This window comes from Procambarus clarkii, chromosome 24, assembly GCF_040958095.1.
Source record: "Procambarus clarkii isolate CNS0578487 chromosome 24, FALCON_Pclarkii_2.0, whole genome shotgun sequence".
NCBI lineage: Eukaryota > Metazoa > Arthropoda > Malacostraca > Decapoda > Cambaridae > Procambarus > Procambarus clarkii.
Window position 1 is genome coordinate 23,061,418 of NC_091173.1, and position 25,883 is coordinate 23,087,300.

The window sequence follows — 25,883 nt, forward strand, 5'->3', positions numbered from 1 at the left end:
ATTAAAATAATGTGAGTATGATAGCTGAAGCCTCAGACAGAGACACTAGAACTTGTTTAGAAACATTTATTGTAATCATCATTACTCTTCTTTCCAACTTGCATAGGGTGAGGGGGCACTTCCCCGAAGGTGGAAGAGTAAAATTTGGAAATGGATTAAAGATGGTGAAGGTATTGGCACAGGCCCTTGTACCTTCAAAGGGTAAAATTCATTGGCTCATGCCCTTTTACACTGTGATCCATACTCAGTAGTGTCAAAGAGAACCAACACCCATACACTCCAGCACGTCATCCACAACAGTATTGTAATTACTCCAGGAATGAGGTTTTGGGTACTCTTTTAAGTTGTCAAAGACAAGTGTCATGTATTCATTCCCTCTCTAACAGCTTCTACTCTTCCCTGTTCACTATTACTTCTTGTGCAGTGTTCACATCCATGTGTGACCGTAAACTGACAGCTCACTTTTGTGCCAGATTATTGATTCATCACGTTGGTATATAAAGCATCGTCACTTTAGTGACAGTGATGAACCCCCAGAAAGAGTCTTTCCGATCATCAAGTCTAGCCAGAACTGCTTGCTGTTCTGCAATTGTCACTTTAGTGACAAGGGCCACTCATAAGTTCTTTGAAATATCTGCTGATTATGACTAAATTAATGATGGAATAAACTGTGCAGTAAAACTGAATTGCAAAGAATTTGTATGTGATGTATGGTTTGTATATACTGTATAAAGTATTGATATGTACTGTATTTGAGTTACTGTAGTAATAATTAGTGTCTATATTCTCACTTAACAATGTATTCGATCAGACTACAATTTGATAAATTCAAAATAGTGACAGAACTGAAAAATCATTAAAAAGAAGTTAGGCATTTGGAAGTCCTATACTGATTTCAGTAACGTATTTCAGGATAAGCGTACTATACAAACGACACCTTTGGGACGCATAGCCTCATTCTATTACTTATCACACCAGACCATTCAGATGTTCCAGGAAAAACTAAGCCCTTCCGTTACTATGGAAGACCTCCTCGACCTTCTAACACAGGTGATACTCTCCCCTTCAAATTTTTGTTGCTACTGTAATTTGTTTTTGCATTTGTTTAATTGAAAAAATATAAAGTAATGCAATAGAACTCTTGACTTTAAGAAACTGCTTGCTGTATCTTGGTGAGCATTGTGCTTCATGTACTTTAAAGTTGATTTTCCCATCTATTTTAGGCACACGAATATGATCAGTTGCCAGTTCGTCATAATGAAGACAACCTGAATGGAGAGTTGGCCAAATCGTGCCCCATTGAGGTGAATGCCTACACATATGACTCCTCACACACCAAAGCCCATCTCTTGCTGCAGGCTCACATGTCCCGCCTACAGTTACCGTGTGTGGACTACCTCACTGATACAAAATCTGTTCTTGACCAAGCAATCAGAGTTTTACAGGTGGGTGGAAAGTTGTTTTTGTCATTGTTTTACTTCTTGGTGGTATCATTACAACTTGGAAATAACTGAATTAAAAATTTTTTTTATTGGATTTGTGTGGTACATAAGAAAGAATGAAACTGCAGAAGTCTTGTTGGCTAATATGAGGCTGCTCTTATTATACCCACCTAAACTCTTTCATCTATATATATATTTCTAACTATTGCTTGAAACAATCCAACAGTCCCACATCTACCTGTATTGTTACCCAATAATTTATTTCATAAATCAACAACTCTATTTCCAGTCCAGTGTTTTGCCAAGTCTTTTCTGAATTTACACTTCTCCAGTTTATCCATGGTTTTACAGTTTTTGTATTGTCTTGCACAACAGTTATTGCTAAGTGTCTGAAAGATCATATAATGCACTGATTCTGACTATGAGCTTGCATCATATAAACAAACCAAGTGTCAAGCTCCAAGTTTTGTCATTCTCATGTTGGGCAATAAATAGTAAAATTTAAGTGGCCAAACCAAATTTTCTGTGGGGAGCCCCTATGGCTCCCTGGAGCTATCAGTCTTATGTGTTTTATATTAGACCGAGACATTAGCTATGGAGTTCGACCTACCAGGGACCATGAGCCAAAACCTGGACCCTTCAGAGAGGTTTCAGGGAATAATGGCCCAGGAAAACCACTCTGTGGTTGGGGTTTTCTGCATCTGCCATCGACCGGGGTTAGGCACCCAGAAAAGTAGGCATAACAAAACAAACCCCACATGGTAAGAAACTAACAACAAAAACCGAAAAGAGAGGTAGAACTCCCTCTAATCCCAGGAAAAGAAGCAAACAAGCAAACGTCACACTACTGCTGCGCTGCTCGTCCGCGCAGCCCTCCCCTCCCCAAGAGGAGGAGGGGCCCCGGAACTCACTGTGCCGGCTGCCTAGCACTTCAGTTTGTAAGCTAATGTCAATCAGGACAGATGCTTCTCTGGCCTCAGTTTCTTAGGTGGTGTTTGCCTTCGTAGCACTCATTGCTGTGTTTTTGTGGTGTGCGGTGGCCAGGTGTTCCTCATCAGTACCGGGGCTGCATGCGCTTAGGGCTTCCTTCCCTAAGCGCCCTGTGAGTACTGCCCCTACATGACAGGGTTATCTTCCTGGGGCGTTCTGGAACCATTCCCGTGGAGGTTCTTGCTGCTCAGCATTTGCCTCGCCCTTGGGGCCAAGGCGAGGCAAATGTTGGCTCTCGCTTGGTCCCACAGACAGACAGATTGCACTAACATCACACATCATAAAAATCTTTGAGAGAGTGCTAAGAAGTAAGATCACAAAATACATGGAATCACAGCATCTCCATAACCCCGGACAACATGGTTTCGGAACAGAGTCTCTTGCCTATCACAGTTGCTGGACCACTATGACATGGCACTAGATGCCATGGAAGACAAACAAAACGCAGATGTAATTTACACAGATTTTGCAAAAGCCTTCGACAAATGTGGCCATGGTGCTATTGCACACAAAATGCGTTCAAAAGGAATTACCGGAAAAATAGGCAGATGGATCTACCATTTCCTGACTAATAGAACCCAACGTGTAATAGTCAACAAAATCAAATCTGGTTCATCAACCGTGAAGAGCGCAGTCCCCCATGGTACTGTGCTTGCTCCAGCACTTTTTCTCATCCTCATATTGGATGACACAAGGACACAACCTATAGTACTGTATCATCCTTTGCAGATAACACTAGGATTTTTATGAGAGTAGACAACATAGAGGACATGGCAAACCTCCAATCAGACATAAATCAGGTCTTTCTACGGGCTACAGAAAATAATATTGTGTTTAAGGAAGAAAGTTCCAGCTCATGCGCTACGGAAAAAATGAAAAAATGTTAAATTGAGTATCCACTCAATTTAACGGCCTATATGGGGCTGTACCCTGGTCGTTATTTCCGGAGCTCTGTTATTTCCGAAGTTAAGTCGGGTTAATTTTTCAAGTAACATTCAGGTAGGATATATTTTATACTGTATAACTAAAATTAAATAAAGTTCATTGTGTAATTGCATTTCATTGCAATTGCAGGTAATGTATTTTTAATGTTACAACACAGGCTGTGGCAGCCAGGCCATACAATGGTGATCGAACCTTGTCACTGAGAGTTAGCCAAGACGAAATATTTTGAGCTCACCTTTTCTCTGCTAATGATAAAATATACATTTGCAGAGGCTGCATATGTAGCTTTTGTTGAAAAAAAAACAATTAATATGTTGTAATACTATAATAAAATTGGTAAATTGACTTAATTTTAATGAAGCTGAAGATTACGAAGCTGTGAAGTCATCCTCTGCAGCGCTTGTTTTATATTGTATAAGGACTGTATACAGGGTACATACAGTATGTACACTTATTTTCAGGCACTCACTTCACACAACAGCTAGCCTTACTACTAATTCACATGAGTTCTAATTCTACTTCATTATTGACAATTATTTCTACTGTATATTTACACTGTACAGTATCTTTTTGTCAAGGCTTAAATAATCATTAACACTTACAGTACTGTACTCTATCAACACTTTTTACACTAATTTATATGCCTTTCAATCATATTTTATATTGTTATTGGATGACTTGTCATGACTTGTTGGTGGGAATTCAGCATCAGTGGGTGCAACATGGCTTGTAGAGCATTCGTTGCTGGCGGATGCTCCATGACTTGTTGATGGGAATTCAGCATCGGCAGGTGCAGTATATCTTGCAGAGCATTCGTTGCCGGCGGAGGCTGCACGACTTGTTGATGGAAATTCAGCATCGGCGGGTGCAGCATATTTTGCAGAGCATTCGTTGCCGGCGGAGGCTGCACGACTTGTTGATGGGAATTCAGCATCGGCGGGTGCAGCATGGCTTGTTGGGCACTCGTTGCCAGCGGAGGCTGCATGACTTGTTGATGGGAATTCAGCATCGGCGGGTGCAGCATGGCTTGTTGGGCACTCGTTGCCAGCGGAGGCTGCATGACTTGTTACATTCCCAGTGGGTGCTTTCATGAACCATTGAAATCATGAATTTATCTATTTTTGTCTGAATCTGATTTTCTCTGGCTAATATTGAGACATTGCTCTCAGCCGCACGAGTTAACAGTAAACAATGCGGTCACATGGCCAGGCACAGTACATTCTAGGTCCGTGGGAAAAAAATACCTATTGCCTATCCTATAAAAAGTATTTAATAAGAAAACAAAGAATTTTGCTTAATAACAAATGTTTTAAAATATTTTATTAATAATAATTTAGAATTTTCTTCATAAAACTGAATCATTTTAAAAGAAAGTTAAGATTTAATATACCACTCTGGATGATCGAGGTCAGTGGCCTGGTCGCCATGTGAGGGGCTGCTGATGCCAAAACAAACCCAATACCGACCGTCGGTAATATCTACCGCCAGACCGGTATACAAGGCTCCAGATACCGATCTCCCAAACCGGTCGTTATTACCGGCAGATAGGTATAAAAGAGGCCATTAAATTGAGTGGATACTGTATATAAACGAAAACCGCGTACAAAACGCAGTCAAATCATAACATAGAACAAAAAGGCAATGTAAATGATTTGGGTGTACTCCTGTCGGAAGACCTTACCTTTACAGAACACAATAAAGTAGCCAACACAACTGCAAGAAAAATGACAGGATGGATAACAAGACCCTTTCACAATAGGGATGCTATACCAATGATAATACTTTTCAAGACACTAGTGCTCTCTAGAGTGAAATACTGCTGCACAGTGACAGCCCCTTTCAAAGCTGGAGAAATTACTGACCTGGAGAGGTACTTTACTGCTAGAATCCACTTAGTAAATCATCTAAACTATTGGGACCGACTGTAGAGCCTAAATCTGTATTCTCTTGAGCGCAGGCAGGAGAGTTACATAATAATTTACACATGGAAAATATTAGAGGGGCTGGTCCCAAACCTGCATACACAAATAACACCACATGAGACCAGAAGGCATGGCAGGATGTGCAGAATAACCACATTGAAAAGCAGAGGTGCAACAGGTACTCTGAGAGAGAACTCTATCAACATCAGAGGCCCGAGATTGTTCAACACGCTTCCATTACACATAAGGGGCATAACTGGCCGACCCCTCACAATGTTCAAGAGAGAACTTGACAAACACCTCCAAAGAATACCTGATCAACCAGGCTGTGACTCATACATCAGTCTGCGAGCAGCCGCATCCAACAGCCTTGTTGACCTGTCCAGCAACGAGGAGGCCTGATCGACGATCGGGCCGCGGGGTCGCTAAGCCTCAAAATCACCTCAAGGTAACCTCAAGGTAAAGTACACAAGATGATAATAGGATGTAAAGTATAGTACTGTGAAACAAGTCAACACACAAATAGCTGTGTTGTCTTGAAGTTTTTATTAAATGAATTTGAGAACAAATTAAAGGTCAAATAAAAGTAGACCATCCCAAAGCTAAAATGGCTACCAAAGTACCAACATCCATTCCTTCCATCATGCACATGAATTCCTGCATGGTCTACTTACTATTGATATTTAATTTTGTTTGTTTAAAGAATCTAGAATTCTTGTTTATGTAGAATCAAATTTTGCTGTGTAGAATCTGAGTTGGTGTCAATTACTTGACAGTGAAGAACCGTAGCATGCAGACTAACGCTAGACTGGATCCCAGTGTTTTATAAAGAGTATTGGATATACATAATGGGCTACTGTTATATAACTAAGCAGACTGAGTGTTGGCTTTTATATATTTTAAAATTATAGATTATTCATCAGTCACAATTTCAGTGCTCTGCAGATTGCTAGTGTTTTAGTGTGTTGTGCACTCTCATATCTTGACTAATATTTCTAGGCTATGTTGGACTTGTGTGGATGTGCAGGATGGCTAGCAGCATCCCTGCAGGTACAGGTGTTAATGCAGATGATCACACAGGCTCGGTGGCACATTGACAGCTCTCTCCTCAGTCTGCCACACATCGCCTCGGATACACTCTACTGCTTCAAGTAAGTTGAGCAAACTGTCTTGGTGTCCATGGCATAAGAGTAAACGTCTGAAATTATCACCATAATATATATCGGGCATCTTTCTGTGGGTAGCCCCTTCGGCTTCCTGGAGCAATCGGGCTGAGTGTGATATATTAGGCTGGGGCATTAGTCTAAGGAGTTTGACCTACCAGGGACCACGAGCCAGAACCTGGCCCCATCAGAGAGGTTGCAGAGAGCAATGGCCCTGGAAAGTCCCCCTGTGGTTGGGGGTTTTCCTTACTTGCCATCGACCAGGGCTAGGCACCCAGAAAGGTAGGCATAACAAAACAAACCACACATGGTAAGAAAAGTGCCACTGAAAACCAAAAAGAGAGGTAGAACTCCCTCCAAGCCCAGGGAAACAAGAAAACATCACACTCCACTGCCGCGCCGCTCATCTGTGCAGCCTTCTCCTCCCCACGCCGGCTACCCAGCACTCCATTTCATTAGCTAATGTGATCCGGGGCAGACGTCTTCTCTGGCCTCAATTTCCAAGGCGGTGTTTTGCCTTCGTTGCGACCTCTGCAATGTTGTTGTGTGTGGTGGCCAGGTGTTCCTCATCAGTGCCGGGGCTACATGCACTTAGGGGCTTCCTTCCCTAAGCACGCTGTGAGTACTGTCTTTGTGTAATAGAGTTCCCTTCCCTGGTACATTCAGGATAACCATTTCCATAGGGGTTCATGCTGCTCTGCATTTACCACACCCTTGGGCCCAGTTGGGGTTTCGTGGCCCTTGTTTGCCCGTGGGTACGGAGTGGTATCGTGCTGGTTGGGGCGTCAAGGTGTTGTGCTGCCTGCCTAGCAATGCAGCGGCCGGTTCCTGTTTCCTCTGGGGACGTTGTACTTTTGCGGGTTTTTCTATTGTTTTTATTTTTCTTGCTTGGTGGGGGTCTGCCTGGTGTGGCTATCGTTCCACTTGTAATATTTTGGTGGCCCTCTGGTAGACCCCCTGTCATTGTATACGTCACAGGGGTATCAGTGTTTTGATCTCCCCATTGTCTTAACTGGTTAGCAACACCTTGCCCAGGCTTACCGTAGCAGTCAGTCTACGGGCCCTGGAAAACCCTGTTGGGGCTCGGTGGACTGATGGATGCGTCTTCCGAGTTCCAGCCCACCTTGTGCGGGTTCAAAGGTTGCTGTGTGCCCTTGTCTTAGGGTGACAGTCACCTCTTTTTGCCTCCATCATGCTGCATGTTGGGGCAACGACACCTTTGACCCGGAGTCTTGCCAGTCGTGTTCTCTGCTTGTTCTCCAGTACTATTCTGATGACATTACTGTTAGGGTACAGGCAGCATCCACATGGCATGCTAGATTTAGACTGCTGCAACGCGCTAGGTTGGTATCCCACCCGGATGCCCCGCAGCTGCCCCACTTTGGTTATAAAGACCCAGACCTGTGGGCGTCCATCGTTTTGACTTTGGTTCAGTCCAAGCTCCCTGGTCCTTCCCCTGTTGTTCATCCTGCACCTTTCCCCTGCTTCCAGCTCCCAAACGTCTGAGGGTTTTGGAGTCAGAGGAGGGTTTAGTTGGTAATGAGACTTTAGTTGGTAGTGCTTCCGTCCCCATTTGGGTTGGGGACGGAAGCATTCGGGCCAGTTCCTCCTGCCGAGGCTTCTGGGTCCCACCAGCAGGCCCCCTTCTTTTCAGCATTTCTCCTGTACTCTGCCTTTCCTAAGGGTTGGAGGGTATGAAGGACTGCTCTGCCCCGGGTCCCGATTTGGGGGATCCAGGGGCTGGGAAGGAGTCGACCTGGGGGCCTTGGGCCCCCTTTGACCCCGCTTGGGTGTTAGTGCCCTCTTTGCAGGGCTTGTTGCTGCAGGGGGAGGGGTTTTCTTATCAATCCCATCCCTGATTAAGTATGATATAAGTTCGGCTCCTCCCCGGGTTCGGTTCCGGGGCTCCCTTGGGTTCCTCAGCCCCATCCTTCCGGAGGATTTCTTTCAATTGTATCTCTCAGCAGGAGGTTCGGTAGGCTATTGCTGCATATCTCCTGCGAGACCCGGATTCCGGATCCCCACTTGTAACACAAAAACATTTGATAGGGAAGCCCCTTATGATTCCCTGACATTACCTCACTGAGATTGCCCCCAGCTACTAACTCACATCAGTCACAGAGTTGTGATTCGCCTACTGGGGACCAGAGCCACAACCTAGAGGCACATGGAGTCATAGAGTGAGTGACATTCCATCACCTCACTGGGAAGCGTACACAAGTCAATGAAGCATTACAGACAACTGTTGCGTTGAAAAACAGCCAAAACATCAAACTGTCAAATGAACTCAAATGATTGAATCTCTCGAAACTAGCTGAAACTCGTTAGTACCAAACCATCACCATTGGAGGGGGGGAGGAGGCAGAGCTCCAACCCTCCCCCTACCCTTTCAAACCAGTTTTGTTGGTGGTGTGTTTACCTGCGGTTGTCTACTGTAGTGTTCGTGGATTGCCAATTAGTCTCATGGGTCCAGCTACTTATGAGCTAAGTGCCGACCATTCTCGGACTTCATCCTGTGGTGGGCCATTTATTTGTGTATAGTTCCAATTTTAGTATTTGTTCCATGAATGTGTTTTTCCACCACTGACAGTCACTTCTCTGGTGTGTTCAGGCATTTTCTAGTCTCAAGACCTGGTCACCTAGGTGGAGTGAATTACCTCTGGTGGTTCAGAGGTCTTTTGGTCCCTCTGTTTAGATCCATGGTTGGGGCGAACATTTCACTTGGTTTGGGTGTGCTGGAGTTCGCATACTTGTTTTATACATGCTGTGTTCTGCCTATACATCCGTGTTAGTGGGGCTGTGTTTGAAGACTGTTCCTTCAGCAAGCATCCCAGTGTCTGGGTGTCCTGTTTGGTAATTACTCAAGCCCTGGTAATACCCCTGCAGTGTTTTTGGCATGGTTCCCAATGGCTTCTCATGCCAAACCTGCTCTTGCTATTTGTTAGTTTGAGGAGTGTTCATTGGCTGTGCCACAAGCCAACAATAATTTTCTTCCTCTGCCATGCTGCCTGTTCAGTTGGTGACACCTATGACCCTGAGTCCTGCAACATTTATTTTCTCCATATGACTCATCTTTCCAACCCTGCTTCTGAAGTGGAAGCTTTTCAGGCAGCTGATGCTTTTTAGTTTTGCTTTACCAATCTTCAGTGTTGGTGAATTTGTGTCCATTTGGATGCCAACTCAGTAGCATCCAAACAGTTAGCCTGCAGTCTACCCTCATGCCCATGATGTTCAGACATATGCTGCACATGCAGCTGTCATTGCCAACATGTCCTGGGTTTTTCCAAAGTTCGAACCCCCATGTTTGGACATGGGGGTATTGGAGCTCTTACAGTATCTTGGTGGCTCAGTATTTGGTCAATATCCCTGGGCCTCGTCATGCCTGTGTTGTCTTGTGCCATCTCTCTCAGCCAGTTGTCTTGCCTTTGCCATAGTACCTGCTGTCTCTTCTCCTCTTTTCTAATTCCCTTAAGTTTTTCTCTGTGGTTAGCTTCAGGGAGACATAAGGGGCTCCCCTAGAAAACCTGCATTGAATGTAATGAAATGCCTCTTTCTGCATGAGCCCCAGTGGCTTCCTGAAACCCTTCTTCCCTATCAGTATTGTTGATTGGTGGTTGTGGGTTATCACATCTGCCCTAGAACTTACTTGGGAGGGGGAAAGAGGGCCTCCAAAGAGCCAGTGGCAGAGGTTTGGTACTAATGAGTTCTACCTAGTTTCAAGAAATTCAGCCTTTTAACAGTTTTTGAGGCTTCAGTTCTTTTGAACCCTGCAGTGGTCTGTAATGTTTTGTTGACTTTCTGGATGTGTCTCTGTAAAAGGAACCAGCTTGTGGCTCAGGTCCTGGGTAGGCCAAAGAGAACTCCATGGCTGAGGTGAACTTCTAGTTGAGAGCCATCTCAATAAGATAACTTCAGACAGCCACCAAGTCTCATCTAAAAAGAGGCATTTCATTACATTCAGTACTTTTAATGGCCATGGACTAAAGACTCCTACCATTACCGGTATTACTTTAATACATACAAGTACAGTGGCACGACTGCCCCTACTTACGAATTTTTTGAGTTACGACGTAAATTTCGTTGGAAAATGCAGCTAGACTTGCAACTTTTGCCTCGACTAGTGACTTCGTTGATACGTGTTTGGGTCGACTGAGCGCGTGGTTCCTGTGGCACGGGCCGACCCGGCCTCAGTTTACCAGAGCCGTCCGCTTAGTGACGATCGCGCTTATCAAGACTTTCATTGTTTTTGTGCTTCTTTGTTTCTGGGGGGAGCCCTGTCGGCTCCCCGGAGCTAGCCAGGCTGAATAGATATGTATAACTTTCTGGCATCAGTCAAAGTGCTAGGAGTTCTTGCCTACCGGGAACCACGAGCCAGAACCTGGCCCCCTCAGAGAGGCACGAGGAGCAATGGCCTATAGAAAACCCCCTTGTGGTTGGGAGCATTCTATGTCTGCCATCGACCGGGATAGGCACCCAGAAAGGTAGGCGCCCCAAAACAAACCCCTATTCTGGTGAAAATATTGCTACTGAAAGCCAAACGAGTGGACAGAACTCCCCAAACAAAATTATTAAACTAGCATGACGTCATCACGTCACAGTTCCTGACAACGGTCCTGGAACAACCTTGAAGGGAAGACAAGCCAACCGTATCAGAGACCGAAGGACCCTTCGCAGTGATAGGAAAACTGGAAGGACCGCCAGGAAAACCTCGAGATGAAATACGGAGGTGGGAGACCAATAACGAACCTACCAGTGGCGGCACAAATGACTAGAAACTAGCACCACGAACGAAAGCGCAAAACGCGAATCGAAAAACAGCGACCCTGCAACCCAAAGGAGCAACATAATAAGCTCCAGCAGGGAAGAATGACGCACGCGTCCCTGAGGCATCCAAGAGGAGAACTACGCAGGACGTGAACCGCAGGAAAGCAAACACACCCTTTCTGGAAAAGGAACAAAGAAAAAACTGGAGCCAGGACCGGAACCCAGCTACTGGTTCCAAGAAAAGGAATCAGTAAGGCAGGAGTGGCGGACCGAAAGTCCGCAATCCCTCACAGACAGCACAACACCGAAGCCTGCAGTAAGTCACAAAGAAAATCGTAGGAACTCAGTACCAAAACGGAACACCGGAGAAGTCCAAAAGCAGGGAGCTGAACATGGACAGAGGCCCACCCGAGCATTCAACATCAGGATAGTCAAGAAGCACCGACCCAGATACACAAACAAGTGTAGCATAGGAGGAAGAAAAACGGAAATAGGTAAGGAAAACCCCGAATACGGACCAAGGAGCGGCCGGGAAGTAATGCACACGACCAACAACAAAATGTGTAGAGAAGGGCGTACATACCCGAGGGACCTCGTGGACAACAGGGTGCAGCCAGGCACCGAAGATAGGCAAGGAATGAGTGTCCAGGTAGGGAAAAGGCCCAGGTGCCGACAACGAAACCAAAAGCACCAAAATGGGGGGCAGAGCCCCACAGGACAACAAAGAATAAGAGACATGGACAAAGGAGTCACTGAAGACATGTGCAAGGTAACCAAACACAACACACCTCACCAAACACCCCTGTTAGGAGCCATTGACACAACCCCGCCAAGAGGGGAAGAGGAAACAAGAGTGACCTCCAGTGGTGTAGCGAGTAGATGATCCCAATAATGTACTCGCTCCAAACGCATTAACCTAATGAGAAAAACAAAGCTCTTCGTAGTACTAATTATGGAACTCAAACCTTGCCTTACTTCCAGTTAATATTCCTGCCAACCTTTGGAGAACGGTGAGGTGTTGCCCGAGCATATTCGCTACCGAGCAGGGTAGCGAATAATAACCAGTCTACTGTCAAGTGTGGTCTAGAACAGCCACATGCGAGATACTGTACTAACTCACAGTGCGCTCAACTCACACCATTGCTCACCAAAGTATCACCTGCGTACTTCTGTATACTCGACCAAACATATTTAGTCTCTTAGTGTTTGTGTTTATTGTCACCATTCTTTACGTAACAATGGATAAGTGTAGATTTAGGAAAGACTTAAGGAAATACTGGTACTGTAACAGGTTTGTTGATTTGTGGAACCAATTACCGAGTGGGAATGGGTGGTTAGAAATAGGAGCTGCCTTGTATGGGCCAATAGGCCCTCTGCAGTTCTTTTGTTCTAATGTCGGAATGTTCGTATGCACAGGGGGACACAGGAGAAAGCTGAGTACCCAAAGAAGCCACAGACACGAAAAAGAACCTGATCAATGTCAGAGGGGAAAGGAAGCGGAAAGCACTAGGAAGCTACGTGGTGGAGGCAGACTCCACCCACAGGAGCAAAGTGAAGTATATGACAGAAGTGCTTCGGAATACCAGAAAATTGCAATGTGATGAGGATGGCAAACTTTGGTCAATAAGACAAGACCTCTCAAAGGAAGACAGAAAAGCTGAAAATGAACCTAATTGAAGCGAAATGCCTATATGGGGATAGAAATGAATAAGAAAGGAATTCTTTTTTCTACAATGTGTCAGGGACTAGAAGCTTGTGAAATGGTACATAAAAGACAAAGCAACAAAATAATTAAAGGAAGGAGGTGTAAAGAACAAAGGGAAGGGGAACATGTTCCTGAAAATAGTATATACCAACATAGATGGAGTGAGATAAAAAATATTGGAATTGAAGGATATAATTCAGCTCAAAGTCTCAGATATTGTCGCATTAACAGAGACGAAACTTGAAGAAAATATTTTAAATGAGGTAGTATTCCCATGGGGCTACTCAGTTTGGAGATGTGACAGGAAAACTAGGAAGGGAGGGGGGGAGAAGTGGCTGTGCTGGTGAAAAAACACCTGAAGGTAAGAGAGTTAATAATTGAAAACCCCTCGAGATATTGACATAATGGCATTGCAGGTCTGGAATCAAGATAAGCTGACAATTTTAAATGCCTACAGTTCACCAGCAAGCAAAACATGGACAATGGAAGAACTGGATGACAAATGAGAGGGCCTCATAATGGTCATGAGAGAGATTATGGTAAGAGCTGACAAAGATAAATCCTGATTGTTGGTACTGGAGGACTTCAACTTTAGAGCAATATACTGGAAGGCTTACGAGGCAAGAACGGAGGACATTTGGACAGGCAGATTTGTAAACCTCATCTTGAAGACATTCATGTATCAACATGTCAAGCAGGCCACGAGAATGAGGGAAGGGGATGTTCCGTCAATACTGGATCTAATATTCATCAGGAAAGAAGAAGAGGTATTTGACATCCAGTACCTTCCTCCCTTGGGAAAGAGTGATCATGTCCTCTTGGACATTAAATACGCTTTGCGATATAATCTAGTAGAGAATGGGGACATTGAAACAGTTGATAAACTCGATTTCAAGAGAGGACGCTATGGAGAACTTAGAAATTTTTTCATGGGTATAATTGGACAGACTTGTTGCTAGGCAAGGAAGTAAATTATATGTATGCCGTATTTTGCGAAATATACGATGAAGCCACATAAACATTCATACCAAAACAGAGATGCAGACCTAGGAAACAGGGTTGGTTCAACAGAAATTGCAAAAGGGCCAGAGATCAAAAGACACAAGCATGGAATCATTATAGGAAGAGGCCAAACCCCCAAACATACCAGCGATACAAAGATGCGAGAAACAACTACATGTCAGTAAGGAGAGAGGCAGAGAGGAACTTTGAGAACGGTATAGCAGACAAATGTAAATCAGATCCAGGCCTTTTCTATAAATTCATTAAAAGCAAGCGGCAGGTAAAGGATAATATTCAGAGGTTGAAAATGGGGAACAGATACATTGAAAACGAAAGGAAATGTGTGAAACATTAAACGAAAAGTTCCAAAGTGTATTTGTACAAAATGAGATCTTCAGGGAACCAGACACAATAAGAATTCCAGAGAAGAACAAAGAGCACATAGAGGTGTCTAGGGACGAAGTGGAACAAAGGCTCTTGGAGCCAAGTAAGAATAAAGCAGTTGGCCCAGATGGAGTTTCACCATGGGTTCTGAGAGAATGTGCACCTGAGCTCAGAATACCACTTCAGCTGATTTTTCAGACTTCCCTGTTCACAGGAATCATAGCAGATGTGTGGAAAAAGGCTAACATAGTTCCAATATACAAAAGTGGCAACAGGGAAGACCCCCGCAATTATAGACCTGTATCATTGACAAGTGTATTAGTCAAAATATTGGAAAAAATAATTAAAACTAAATGGGTAGAACACCTGGAGAGAAACTATATAATATCAGACTAACAGTTTGGTTTTCGATCTGGAAGATCCTGTGTATTGAATTTACTTAGTTTCTATGATCGAGCCACAGAGATTTTACAGGAAAGGGATGTTTGGGTTGACTGCATTTATCTGGACCTAAATGAGGCCTTTGACAGAGTTCCACATAGGAGGTTGTTCTGGAAACTGGAACACATTTGAGTGGTGACAGGTAAGCTGTTAACATGGATGAAAAATTTTCTGACTGATAGAAAAATGAGGGCAGTAATAAGAGGAAGTGTATTGGACTGGAGAAATGTCACAAGCTGTCACAAGAACTGAACCTCAAGGTTCAGTTCTTGCACCAGTTATGTTCATTGTCTACATAAACAATCTACTAGATGGAATACAGAATTATATGAACATGTTTGCTGATGATGTTAAAATAATACGAAGGATAAGAAACTTAGATGATTGTAATGCCCTTCAAGAAGACCTTGACAAAATAAGTATATGGAGCAACACTTGGAAAATGGAATTTAATGTAAATAAATGACATGTTATGGAATGTGGAATAGGAGAACGAGGACTCCACACAACCTATAAATTATGTGGAAAATCTTTAAAGACTTCTGATAAAGAAAGAGATCTAGGGGTGGTTCTAGATAGAAAACTATCACCTGAGGAGCACATAAAGAACGTTGTGCGAGGAGCCTATGCTATGCTTTCTAACTTCAGAATTGCTTTTAAATACATGGATGGCGATATACTAAAGAAATTGTTCACGAATTTTGTTAGGCCAAAGCTAGAATATGCAGCGATTGTGTGATGCCCATATCTTAAGAAGCACATCAACACACTAGAAAAGATGCAAAAACATACTACTAAGTGGCTCCAAGAACTGAAGGGCAAAAGCTATGAGGAGTGGTTAGAGGCATTAAATATGCCAAAACTAGAAGATAGAAGAAAAAGAGGAGATATGATCACTACGTACAAAATAGTAACAGGAATTGATAAGTTGATTGGGAAGATTTCCTGAGATCTGAACTTCAAGAACAAGAGGTCATAGGTTTTTACTAACTAAACATAGGTGCCGAAGAAATATAAGAAAATTCACTTTTGCAAACAGCGTGGTAGATGGAACAAATTAGGTTAGAAGGTGGTGGAGGCCAAAACCGTCAGTAATTTCAAAGCGTTATATGACAAAGAGTGCTGGGAAGACGGGACTCTATGAGCTTCACTCATCCAATATACAAAATATTTCGGGAGCCGGTCGGCCGAGCGGACAGCACACTGGACTTGTGATTCTGTGGTCCTGGGTTCGATCCCAGGCGCCGGCGAGAAACAATGGGCAGAGTTTCTTTCACCCTATGCCCCTGTTACCTAGCAGCAAAATAGGTACCTAGGTGTTGCGACGGAGTTCCCCCCCTTATAATTCTCCCACGCCTGCAGTAAGAGTCATGTCTACTTTTCCCAAGCGTTCTCTACGTTGCAGGCTACAATTTGATATATGGGAGAGAGTGAAGTGTTCTCGGAGAGCCGAGAAATTTATGAAATAGTAATATTTTGGCCTGTGGTTTAGGCCCTTTAGGGAGCCAAGATGGCGCTTGCTTCCCTGATCTCCCGCCAAAACCGTGTGACGTCAGTGGCACCGGATTGGTCACCGACAGCAATGTGGCACCGGGAGCCAATGAAAACTTCCCGTAGCAAAAGTGACGTCACGAAGGAAGGGGGTCCGGCCAGCGCGCCGGGCTGGCGCCAGCAGTCAGACACGACACGTCATAGAGGTCGGACGTGCGACGGATGGTCCTGTCAGTTGGACAGTAGTATCTCGGTCCCGTGGATTTACACGTCACCTGAAGTCCGCCAGTACTCTGAGAAGTCTTCCCTAGTTCATGTGTTGAACCAGAAGAGGGAATTGACGGTTATTTGAGCAACAAGTGCTCCAGTCAGGTACTGTGCCAGTAGCAGTGAAGCCGTGCAGTGACGTATGTGGCGTCTGTGGCAATTCACCAGTTCGTGACAGCGTAGTGGCAGACAGAGCCACTGGGTAGCTGAGGAAGAGAGGACTATTTGGGGAAACCGGACGACTGTAGCTGAGACGTAGGCGACAGCCGTTGCTGGGAGAAGACGATGGCCAGGAGACCGACTCCAACCTTCAAGAAGTCAAGAAGGAGGACGGACCTGCAGTGAGGAGGCACGGAGACGACGCGCTAAACGGTGGGACGACGAGAGGCTCTGGTAGGACACGACGACGTGTAGTGTGGGGGCGTTCCCGACACGAGGACCAGGAGCTACATCTCGACTCTCATCGGAGGATAGGGTGAAGTAGGTGTTTCTAGTTCCCTCCCCATTCCCCTTTAGTTAGCTATATTATTCGGCTATATTATCTAGCCTGAGGATTTTATATGTCGTGAGCAAGTCTCACCCATGTCACGGTAAAGCACCAGTGTGCTAGACAGTACTATCAAGAGTACTTGTAATATTCATGTTGATTATTGGTGTGTACAGGCACCAGGAACCAGTGATAAATTTACTGTGTTGTGTATATCTTTCTATAGATTTTGATATGAACATATAGTGGTGAATTATATATAAGATTATGCCAGTATTTGGAGGTTAGGCTATGTGCCCAGAAACTATTTATTTTCCATGTATTGATGATTGATTTATATACCATATATATGTCTATGTTCATTCAGTGAATAATCATTTGTGAGTATAGTGAATTATTGCGTTATCGCCAACGAGAGAAAGTACTGAAAACTCCAGTGTTAATAGTTCATAATATATTGTTGAGTGAAGAACAATGTGAAGCCATTACAGTGAATCATTATAGCATTGATTGTAGAAAAGACTGTTTGAGCCTGAGTACAGTGTAACTGAGTAATCCGGTTTATTTAGCCAATATCGAGTGTGCGAGTTTCTAGTAATATTGGAGAATTTAACGAAACAGCGCGCGTGAATCTAGAAAACAAGCAAAGTTCGCGCGGAGAGGCCATTGCGATCAGCTGTTCTTGACACTTGATGAGGAGGGGAGAATGTTGCCCTCTAGTGATCGCATAATATCCGTGGGAATCACCGGCCGCGTCAGGATCAGCTGATTTATCGATTATTGTGTGGCCTTGTGATATCTCTCATACATTTTAAGTAAAATACAAAACTCTCTTTGTGTTTTTATCATCCCCTCCATTGATCTTGTGGCTATACTATACCTGTAAGCATAGAGTGATAACAATAAGTACCTGCCTGATTCCTGATCTTTTGAGTGTGTCCTTGCCAAGGCTACCACTGAATACACCAGTCCACTGATGGTGTTACTGGCCACCTTAAACACCAGTTGGCGACCTTGTGTTTAACCGTAGAGCCCTATTGTTGGGGAGGGCACACGACAGTCAAGTGCACGAGTCGTGTTCTCACTCTTTCTTAATTAGAGGCCGTTAAGATTGACTGGGAGACTCTCCTGGCGTGCAGTGGCGCCGTGAGGATCGAGGGAAGACCCGCAGGGCTACGGTGAGTTACCTTGAGCATAACTATTGCTCACCCCAGAGTAAGAGAATAGAGAGGTGAAACCCCAACATTGGCGACCTCGCCAGGATCTCGATCGGAGTAAAGGTTGCAGTGGTGGTACTTGGCAGTGGTGTTAGAGATCAGGTGAAGGTTATCACTCATAGCACAAGATGGAGGATGATAAAGTGACGAGGTTTATTGACTCTAGAGACGAACAGGTGCTGGAAGAGTGCACCAAGACACAGTTACAGGCTATAGCGAATCATTTTGGAATAAAGCTGAAATCTGCCAGAGTTGGTGAAAGAAGACTAGAGATAATGGCTCAGCTCAAGGCTCGAGACGAAGCTTTGGGGGAGGAACGGCCCCAAACACCTGCCAGTGAGGGTGAACACCTGAGTATTGGTGGAAGCAGCAGGGGATCCAGCGGCAGCGGGCACAGCATAAAGCTGGAAATAATGAAGCTGCAGCTAGAGGCACAGCAGCGCAAAGAAGAGCGAGAGGCACAGCAGCGCAAAGAAGAGCGAGAGGCACAGCAGCGCAAAGAAGAGCGAGAGGCACAGCAGCGCAAAGAAGAGCGAGAGGCACAGCAGCGCAAAGAAGAGCGAGAGGCACAGCAGCGCAAAGAAGAGCGAGAAGCACAACAGCGCAAAGAAGAGCGAGAAGCAGAAGCACAGCAGCGCAAAGAGGAGCGAGAAGCAGAAGCACAGATGAAGCGTGAGGAGCGAGAAGCACAACTGCGCCGAGAAGAACAAGAGCGAGAAGCACAGACGAAGCGTGAGGAACGAGAAGCACAGCTACGCAGGGAAGAACACGAGCGAGAAGTTAGGCTGAGACAAAGGGAAATAGAAGCCAACCAGGAGGTAGAGCTGAAGCGAGCTGAACTGGGACTAGGTGCCCCTGCCCCGCCACAGGAAGACCGACGAGTGAGGGAACGAGACCTGCCGGTCTTTGTGCCTAGTGAAGCCGAAAGTTTCTTCGATGACTTTGAGAGAGTGGCTGCTATGAAGAGGTGGCCGAGGGCGGAGTGGGCAGAGTTGGTCCAAGGGAGGCTCACAGGTGAAGCTCGTGAAGCCTTCACGATGCTCGACTTCCAAGAATGCACTAACTACGATGCGGTAAAACGAGCTGTGCTCCGTTCCTTTAAACTCATGCCAGAGTGTTACAGAAAGAGGTTTAGAGAATGTACCCGGTTGCCAGGAAAATCGTATGCGGAGACGGCGAGGGACATAGAAAGGAAGCTCCTTAAGTGGCTGGACTCTGAAGAAGCAAGGTCGGTCGAAGAGGTCAAGGAACTAATGGCCATGGAAAAGTTTATGTCCGTGCTCTCTCCTGAGATCAGGATGAGGATAAAGGAGGCGGACATAAAGGACCTGAGGGCCGCAGCCGACCGGGCCGACATGTTAGAAGAAGTTAGTGGGGGTTGGGGGGTCTGCCTTGGTTCTTGCCCCGTGTGTATTGAGTACATAAGAACATAAGAACAAAGGTAACTGCAGAACGCCTATTGGCCCCTATGAGGCAGCTCCTATCTATAACCACCCAATCCCACTCATATACATGTCCAACCCGCGCTTGAAACAATCGAGGGACCCCATCTCCACCACGTTACGCGGCAATTGGTTCCACAAATCAACAACCCTGTTACTGAACCAGTATTTACCCAAGTCTTTCCTAAATCTAAATTTATCCAATTTATACCCATTGTTTCGTGTTCTGTCTTGTGTTGATAATTTTAATACCCTATTAATATCCCCTTTGTTATGTCCATTCATCCACTTGTAAACCTCTATCATGTCACCCCTAACTCTTTGCCTTTCCAGTGAATGCAACTTAAGCTTTGTTAATCTTTCTTCATATGAAAGATTTCTAATTTGGGGAATTAACTTAGTCATCCTACGCTGGACACGTTCAAGTGAATTTATATCCATTCTATAGTATGGCGACCAAAACTGAACTGCATAATCTAAATGGGGCCTAACCAGAGCAAGATATAGCTGAAGAACCACACCAGGTGTCTTGTTACTAACGCTTCGATTAATAAATCCCAGTGTCCTATTCGCCTTATTACAAACATACATGCATTGATCCTTTTGTTTTAAATTCTTACTAATCATAACTCCCAGATCCCTTTCGCAATCCGACTCTGCAATCTCAACACCATCTAGCTCGTATCTTGTAAATCTATCATCATTACCTAGCCTCAAAACTTTACATTTATTAGCATTAAACTGCATCTGCCAGTCTTTTGACCATTTTAAAACCCTATTTTGATCAACTTGAAATGATAGCGAGTCGTCTTTCGTGTTAATTTCCCTACCGATTTTTGTATCATCTGCAAATTTGCAGATTTTGCTGCTCAAACCTGAATCTAAATCATTTATATATATTATAAACAACAGAGGTCCCAGGACAGAGCCCTGAGGTACTCCACTAACAACATTATCCCACTCTGACTTAACCCCATTTATACTAACTCTCTGTTTCCTTTGGAATAGCCATGCCCTAATCCAGCTTAATATAGCACCCCCAATACCATGAGCTTCTATTTTTTTAATTAGTCTTTCATGTGGCACTGTATCAAAAGCTTTGCTAAAGTCAAGGTAGACAACATCATAATCCTTACCACTATCAACTGCCTCAACTATGCTGGAATAAAAAGTTAGCAAATTTGTTAAACATGAATGGCCATTTGTAAAACCATGTTGCGACTCATTTATTAATTTATGTTTTTCAAGATGAAGACGAATTGTATTTGCAATTATTGATTCAAGTAACTTTCCCACAATAGACGTTAGGCTAATTGGCCGATAGTTTGACGCAAGTGATCTATCTCCTTTCTTAAAAATTGGTACCACATTAGCTACTTTCCATGACTCTGGCACTCTGCCTGACTCTATTGATTTATTAAATATGGTAGACAGTGGCTCGGAAGAGTACTCTTCTTTCTTCCGGTGGTTCCCCTTGCTAGTCCCCGTGAGTGTACGCGTCCCGGGGATTCAGTTCTTAGGAAGTTGTTTGGTATTTGTGGGTGCCGGTTAGCAGTACCCTGCCCGGGATTACTTGGGCAGGAGTCCCTATAGGTAAACGCTCAGGACCTGGGAAACCCCGAGGGAATGCGCGGGTCCAATGGATGTGGCCCCGGAATCCCCCCTCGCTTTGTGCGAGTTCGAGGGTTGCTCTGTCCCCTTGTGTCAGGGCGACTCTCACTGTTTTGCCTCCGTCTGCTGCCTATGGGTTCGGTGGCACCTTCGGCCCGGAGCCCTGCGAGTTTTATTGCTTGTTTGTGGCTGGATTACCCAGTCTTATGCTGACTATGCAGGTGCAAGCAGCATGGGTATTGCAAGATGAGTTTCAGTGGTGCAATGCACTAGGTTGTTTGCTCCCTGGGAGCCCCGAGGCTGGCACTGTCTCAGGGCAGTACCAGCCTCATGCGTTTTGGTTGGTGTGACGGGGCTTGGGGGTGTTGGACGCTTCGGTTTTGTTCTTTCCTCGCCCCCTTGTCTTTTCCCATGTTTCCCCCCTCTTTCCTCCCTGCATTCAGATCCTTACCGTTTGTGGGTTCGGGATCGGGGAGGGGCTTCGATGGTCTTGAGACAGTCAGTCTCAAAAGAACTCCCTAAATAGGATAGAACTCCCCAAACAAAAACGAGCAAACTAGTATGACATCACCCGTCGTTGCGCCGCTGTCTGCGCAGACTGCCCCCATCCCCCCTCACCGGGAGGGGGGGGAAGGGGTAGCCCCAGACCTACCACGCCGGCGATCCACACCCCAGTTCTTGAGGCTGAAGCTATCAGCTCAGTTGTGTGCTCTGGCTCCAGTATTTTTGCGGCGCTGTGTCTTGTGTGTGGCTGCTGTTCTCCAGGAGTGCGAGAGCCAGGAGTTATTCCTCAGGACTCGGGCTGCATGTGCCTTGGGTTCCCTTCCCTAGGTGCCTTGTAAGTACTGCTCTTGGAGCTTGGGGTTACCTTCCACAAGTTTCTCGGGGTCTGCCTCTGTGTGTCCATTTTACTGCTCGGTTTCTCAGTTGCCCTTTGGGTACTTGGGGGTTTTGTCTCCCTAGTTTACCTTAGGGTAAGAGGCAGTTTTCACACTGGTAGGGGCACAGAGTGCTGTGCAGCTAGTTGTCACCTATCACAGCAGCCATCTTTGTTCCTTGGGGTATGTTGTCCTCTTGTGGGGTTTTCTTTTTCTTTTTGCCTTGGTGGGGGGATCTGCCCTATTTGCCACTGGTGTTTGGCCTCACCCTGATACTTGGTGGTGCCCCCTGCTTGGTCCGCGTGAGTGTGCACATCCCTGGGGTTCAGCTGTAGACAGTTTGGTAGTTTTGGGTGCCGGTTAACAGTACCCTGCCTGGGTTTACCTGAGCACGAGTCCTTTTCAAAGAAACGCTCAGGACCTTGGGAATCCCCTAGGGGACACATGGGTCCCATGGATGTGACCCCGGGGTCCCCCCCTCGCTTCGTGCGATTTTGAAGGTTGTTCGGTTCCCTTGTCTCAGGGCGACCCTCACTATTTTTGCCTCCGTCACGCAGACTGTTGGGTCGGTGACACTTTCGACGCTGAGTCCTGTGAGTATTGTTGCTTGCTGGTGACTCAATTTACCCAATCTGCGGATGATCTGAAGGCACTACGAGCTCACCATAGCCCGTGCTACTTGGAACTTTGTTCCAGGTAGCAAATCTTTAATTAAAATTAACAACAACAACTGCGGATGATCGTCTTTGGGTACAGGCTGCGCAGGCGTTACATTCTAGGTTTCGGTTGTTGCAATGCATTCGGTTGGTTGCTCACCCGGATGCCACGGGGCTGCCCCGTTTTGCTTATAGGAACCCGTACTTGGGGGTGAGGATCGCTTCGACCCTGGTTCAGTCCGCACCTCCTGGTCCTTCCCCTCCCTGTTGTTCGTTCAGGTTCCCCTCTCCTGCTTCTGACCCCAAAACGTTTGAGGGTTTTTGAGTTGGGGCAGGGGTTAGTTGGTCTTGAGACTCTGGCAGCCTCGGGGAATGCCCCTTCCGGTGTGGCTACGGAGGCATTCGAGTATCCTCACCCGGCCGAAGCCTCTGAGTCTGACCAGTGGACCTCATTCTATCCGGCTTCTACGGCTGCGCCGGCCTTGTCTATTGAGGTCGGTGCTTGGGGAGAAGACTCGGCCCCGGGTCCTGCTGTAAAGGACCTCGAGGCTGGGGAGGGGCTGACTTGGGGGCCTTGGGCCCCGCTGGACCCCTCCTAGGTTTTTCTTCCCTCTGAGCGGGGCTTGTTATTACAAGGTGTGGGGTTTTCGTTTCCCCCCTCTGCATACGAATTGGATTTGGTGTCGGCCCCTCCCCGGGTTTGGTTCCGTGTTCCCCGGGGGCGTCGGTTCCGTGTTCCCCGGGGGCGTCGGTTCCGTGTTCCCCGGGGGCGTCGGTTCCGTCTTTCTGGAGGTTTTCGGCTTATTGCATCCAACCTGGTGTGGTGCAGGCGGCCCTTGCAGCATACCTCCTGCGTGACCTGGATTATACCTTAGAAATGGATCCGTCCGAGTTCAGATTTGGGACTTCATTCCCTTTCTGGCTCCGTTACGAGGTTCCGGAGTTTTCCTGGCTAGTGGATTGCCCCCCTGTTTGTTCTGGATTCCTGGCATTCCTTCTGTCATTCCCGCACGCTGGAGTGGCGGGAACGTGCCTTGTGTCTTGTTGAAGCTTTTCGCGCCAATATTGCGGGATGCGGTTTCCCTGTTTTATGCTTCCCGTCTCGCGTATCGGCAGGCGGTGCTGGGTTCTTGCGTGGAATCTGCTTGGGCTCTGGCTCTTAGGCTGTCGTCGCCTTTTTGTCCTCTTCTGTTTGAGGCGTCTGGCATGGTGCAGTTTATCCAGACAGCTTTGTCTGCTTGTCGTCCGATGTCGGACTTGTTGGTTTTCCGGGGGTCCCAGGATGGGTTCTTTTGGAAGGGTCGTACTAGGGCTCGGGGTTCCTCTCGTCGTGGTAGGCCACTAGTGTCAGGTTCGGGTTCGGCTCCTGCTTCGGACCCGCCCTTGTCTGGTCGATGCGGTGTTCGCTCTGTGTGGGGATCTGGGTCTCGTAAGGGGCGCCGACCCTTTCGCAGTTTGCCCCATTGACGGGGCGATGGGGGGGGGGGGAGCAACATACCCTCATTTCGGATGACTACGCTGTCTCAGGTTCGGCTCCTCTTGGAGTCGGGCGCTTGGATGGTGTCCCTGGACTCCGGGACGCTTATTGGCATGTCCCGATTCATCCGAGGTTCTGGGACTGGCTCAGTTTTGTTGTGGGCATCTAAGTTACTGCTTTCGTTGTTTCCTGTTCAGGTTGAACCTGGCACCTTGCATGTTCACGCGCCTTACACGGGTCGTGGTGGCCCGTTTGCGTCTCTTCGGTGTTCGGGTGTTGGCCTATCTCGACTACTGGCTGGTTTGGGCTCCCAGCCGGTCCTCTTGTCTGCTAGCCAGGGATTTGGTTCTTTCTCAGCTTGCCGGGTTCGGGTTCTTGGTGAACTGGGGAAAGTCCCATCTGGTTCCCTCCCAGGTTCCTGGCTGGGCCTTGTGTGGGACTCTCGGACCGCTTCCTTGTCTCTTTCTCCGGAATCTCTCCTATGGCTGCGGTCCTGCATGTGCCTGCTTCTGAGGGGCTCCCAGGTCACCCGGCGGTTGCTCGAGGGTCTGTGCCGGAGCCTGAACTTTGCGATGATGGTCTACCTGCCGGGTCAAGTTTGGCTTCGTCAGCTGTTCTGCTTCCATTGGGGGCGACCCTTCCGCCTCTCTCGCAATCGCTGGGTTTGACCCCCGGGGGCATTGTGCCACCTGCTGCATCGCCGGCTTCCTCTTCGGGATTTTTCGGGGTTCAGTGCCTAGGCGCCTACCTGAGCCCTCGCTCAATGTGTACACAGATGTGTCTTCTCTCGGCTGAGGCTTTGTGACCAGTGCTCACCAGGCCGTCCAGGGGCATTGGGGTCCATCCTTCCATCGAGCTTACAGCACGGTGCGGGAGTTCGCGGCGGTGTGGTTTGCTCTTCGGAGGATTCGGTTCGCCCGCGGATCGACGATTCGGGTCCATTTGGACTGCTCTCTGGTTGTTCATTGCCTGAACTGCGGGGGTTCGATGCGGTCCTTGTCTCTTTGGGGTAGTTGCTCCGGGTGACTCGTCTGCTGAGTTCTTGGGGTTTGGCTCTCCTGGCGGTTCACGTACAGGGAATGTTCAATGTCTTAGCCGACGGCCTGTCTCGCTTCGTTCCCCTCTCCACGGAGTAGATGGTCGATGATGCTTCCTTCCGTTGGCTTTGCCAGACGTTCGGGCGCCCCGAGGTGGACCTCTTCGCATCGGTGTGGTCGAGGCGCCTTCCCGTGTACGCGGCGCCCTTCCCCGATCGCGTGACCGTCGGGGTCGATGCCTTTCTGCTGGACTGGTCGAGGTGGGGGTTCCTGTACCTCTTTCCCCGGTTCGGCTGTTGCTCCAGGTCCTGACTCGCTTGGGGACTTACCAGGGGAGAGTTGTCCTTCTGGCCCCTTTGTGTCCGGCCCAGCCTTGGTTTCAGGCGCTGCTTGTTCGGTGTCCGAACCCGAGGGTTGTCCCGAGGCTATGCCTCTTTCGGCAGATCGGGCCGGTACATCACATGGCTGGTTCTGTCTTCAACTCAAGTCTTCGCGTATGGGATTTCATAAGAAATCAGTGAGTCAATCAATCATCTCAAGATGGGTTTTTTGACTTGAGTCT

At 46.8% G+C, this 25,883-nt stretch overlaps 1 protein-coding gene across 1 annotated transcript in view; it reads left to right on the plus strand.

Annotated features, from left to right (window-relative positions):
• The window catches only part of obe (activating signal cointegrator 1 complex subunit obelus), a 565,443-nt gene that overhangs the window by 477,009 nt on the left and 62,551 nt on the right, over positions 1-25,883 (plus strand). The window contains exons 40-42 of the mRNA XM_069330748.1: positions 913-1,050; positions 1,224-1,445; positions 6,299-6,450. Of these exons, the coding sequence (XP_069186849.1) occupies positions 913-1,050; positions 1,224-1,445; positions 6,299-6,450 (512 nt within the window). The remainder of the gene's footprint in view (positions 1-912; positions 1,051-1,223; positions 1,446-6,298; positions 6,451-25,883) is intronic.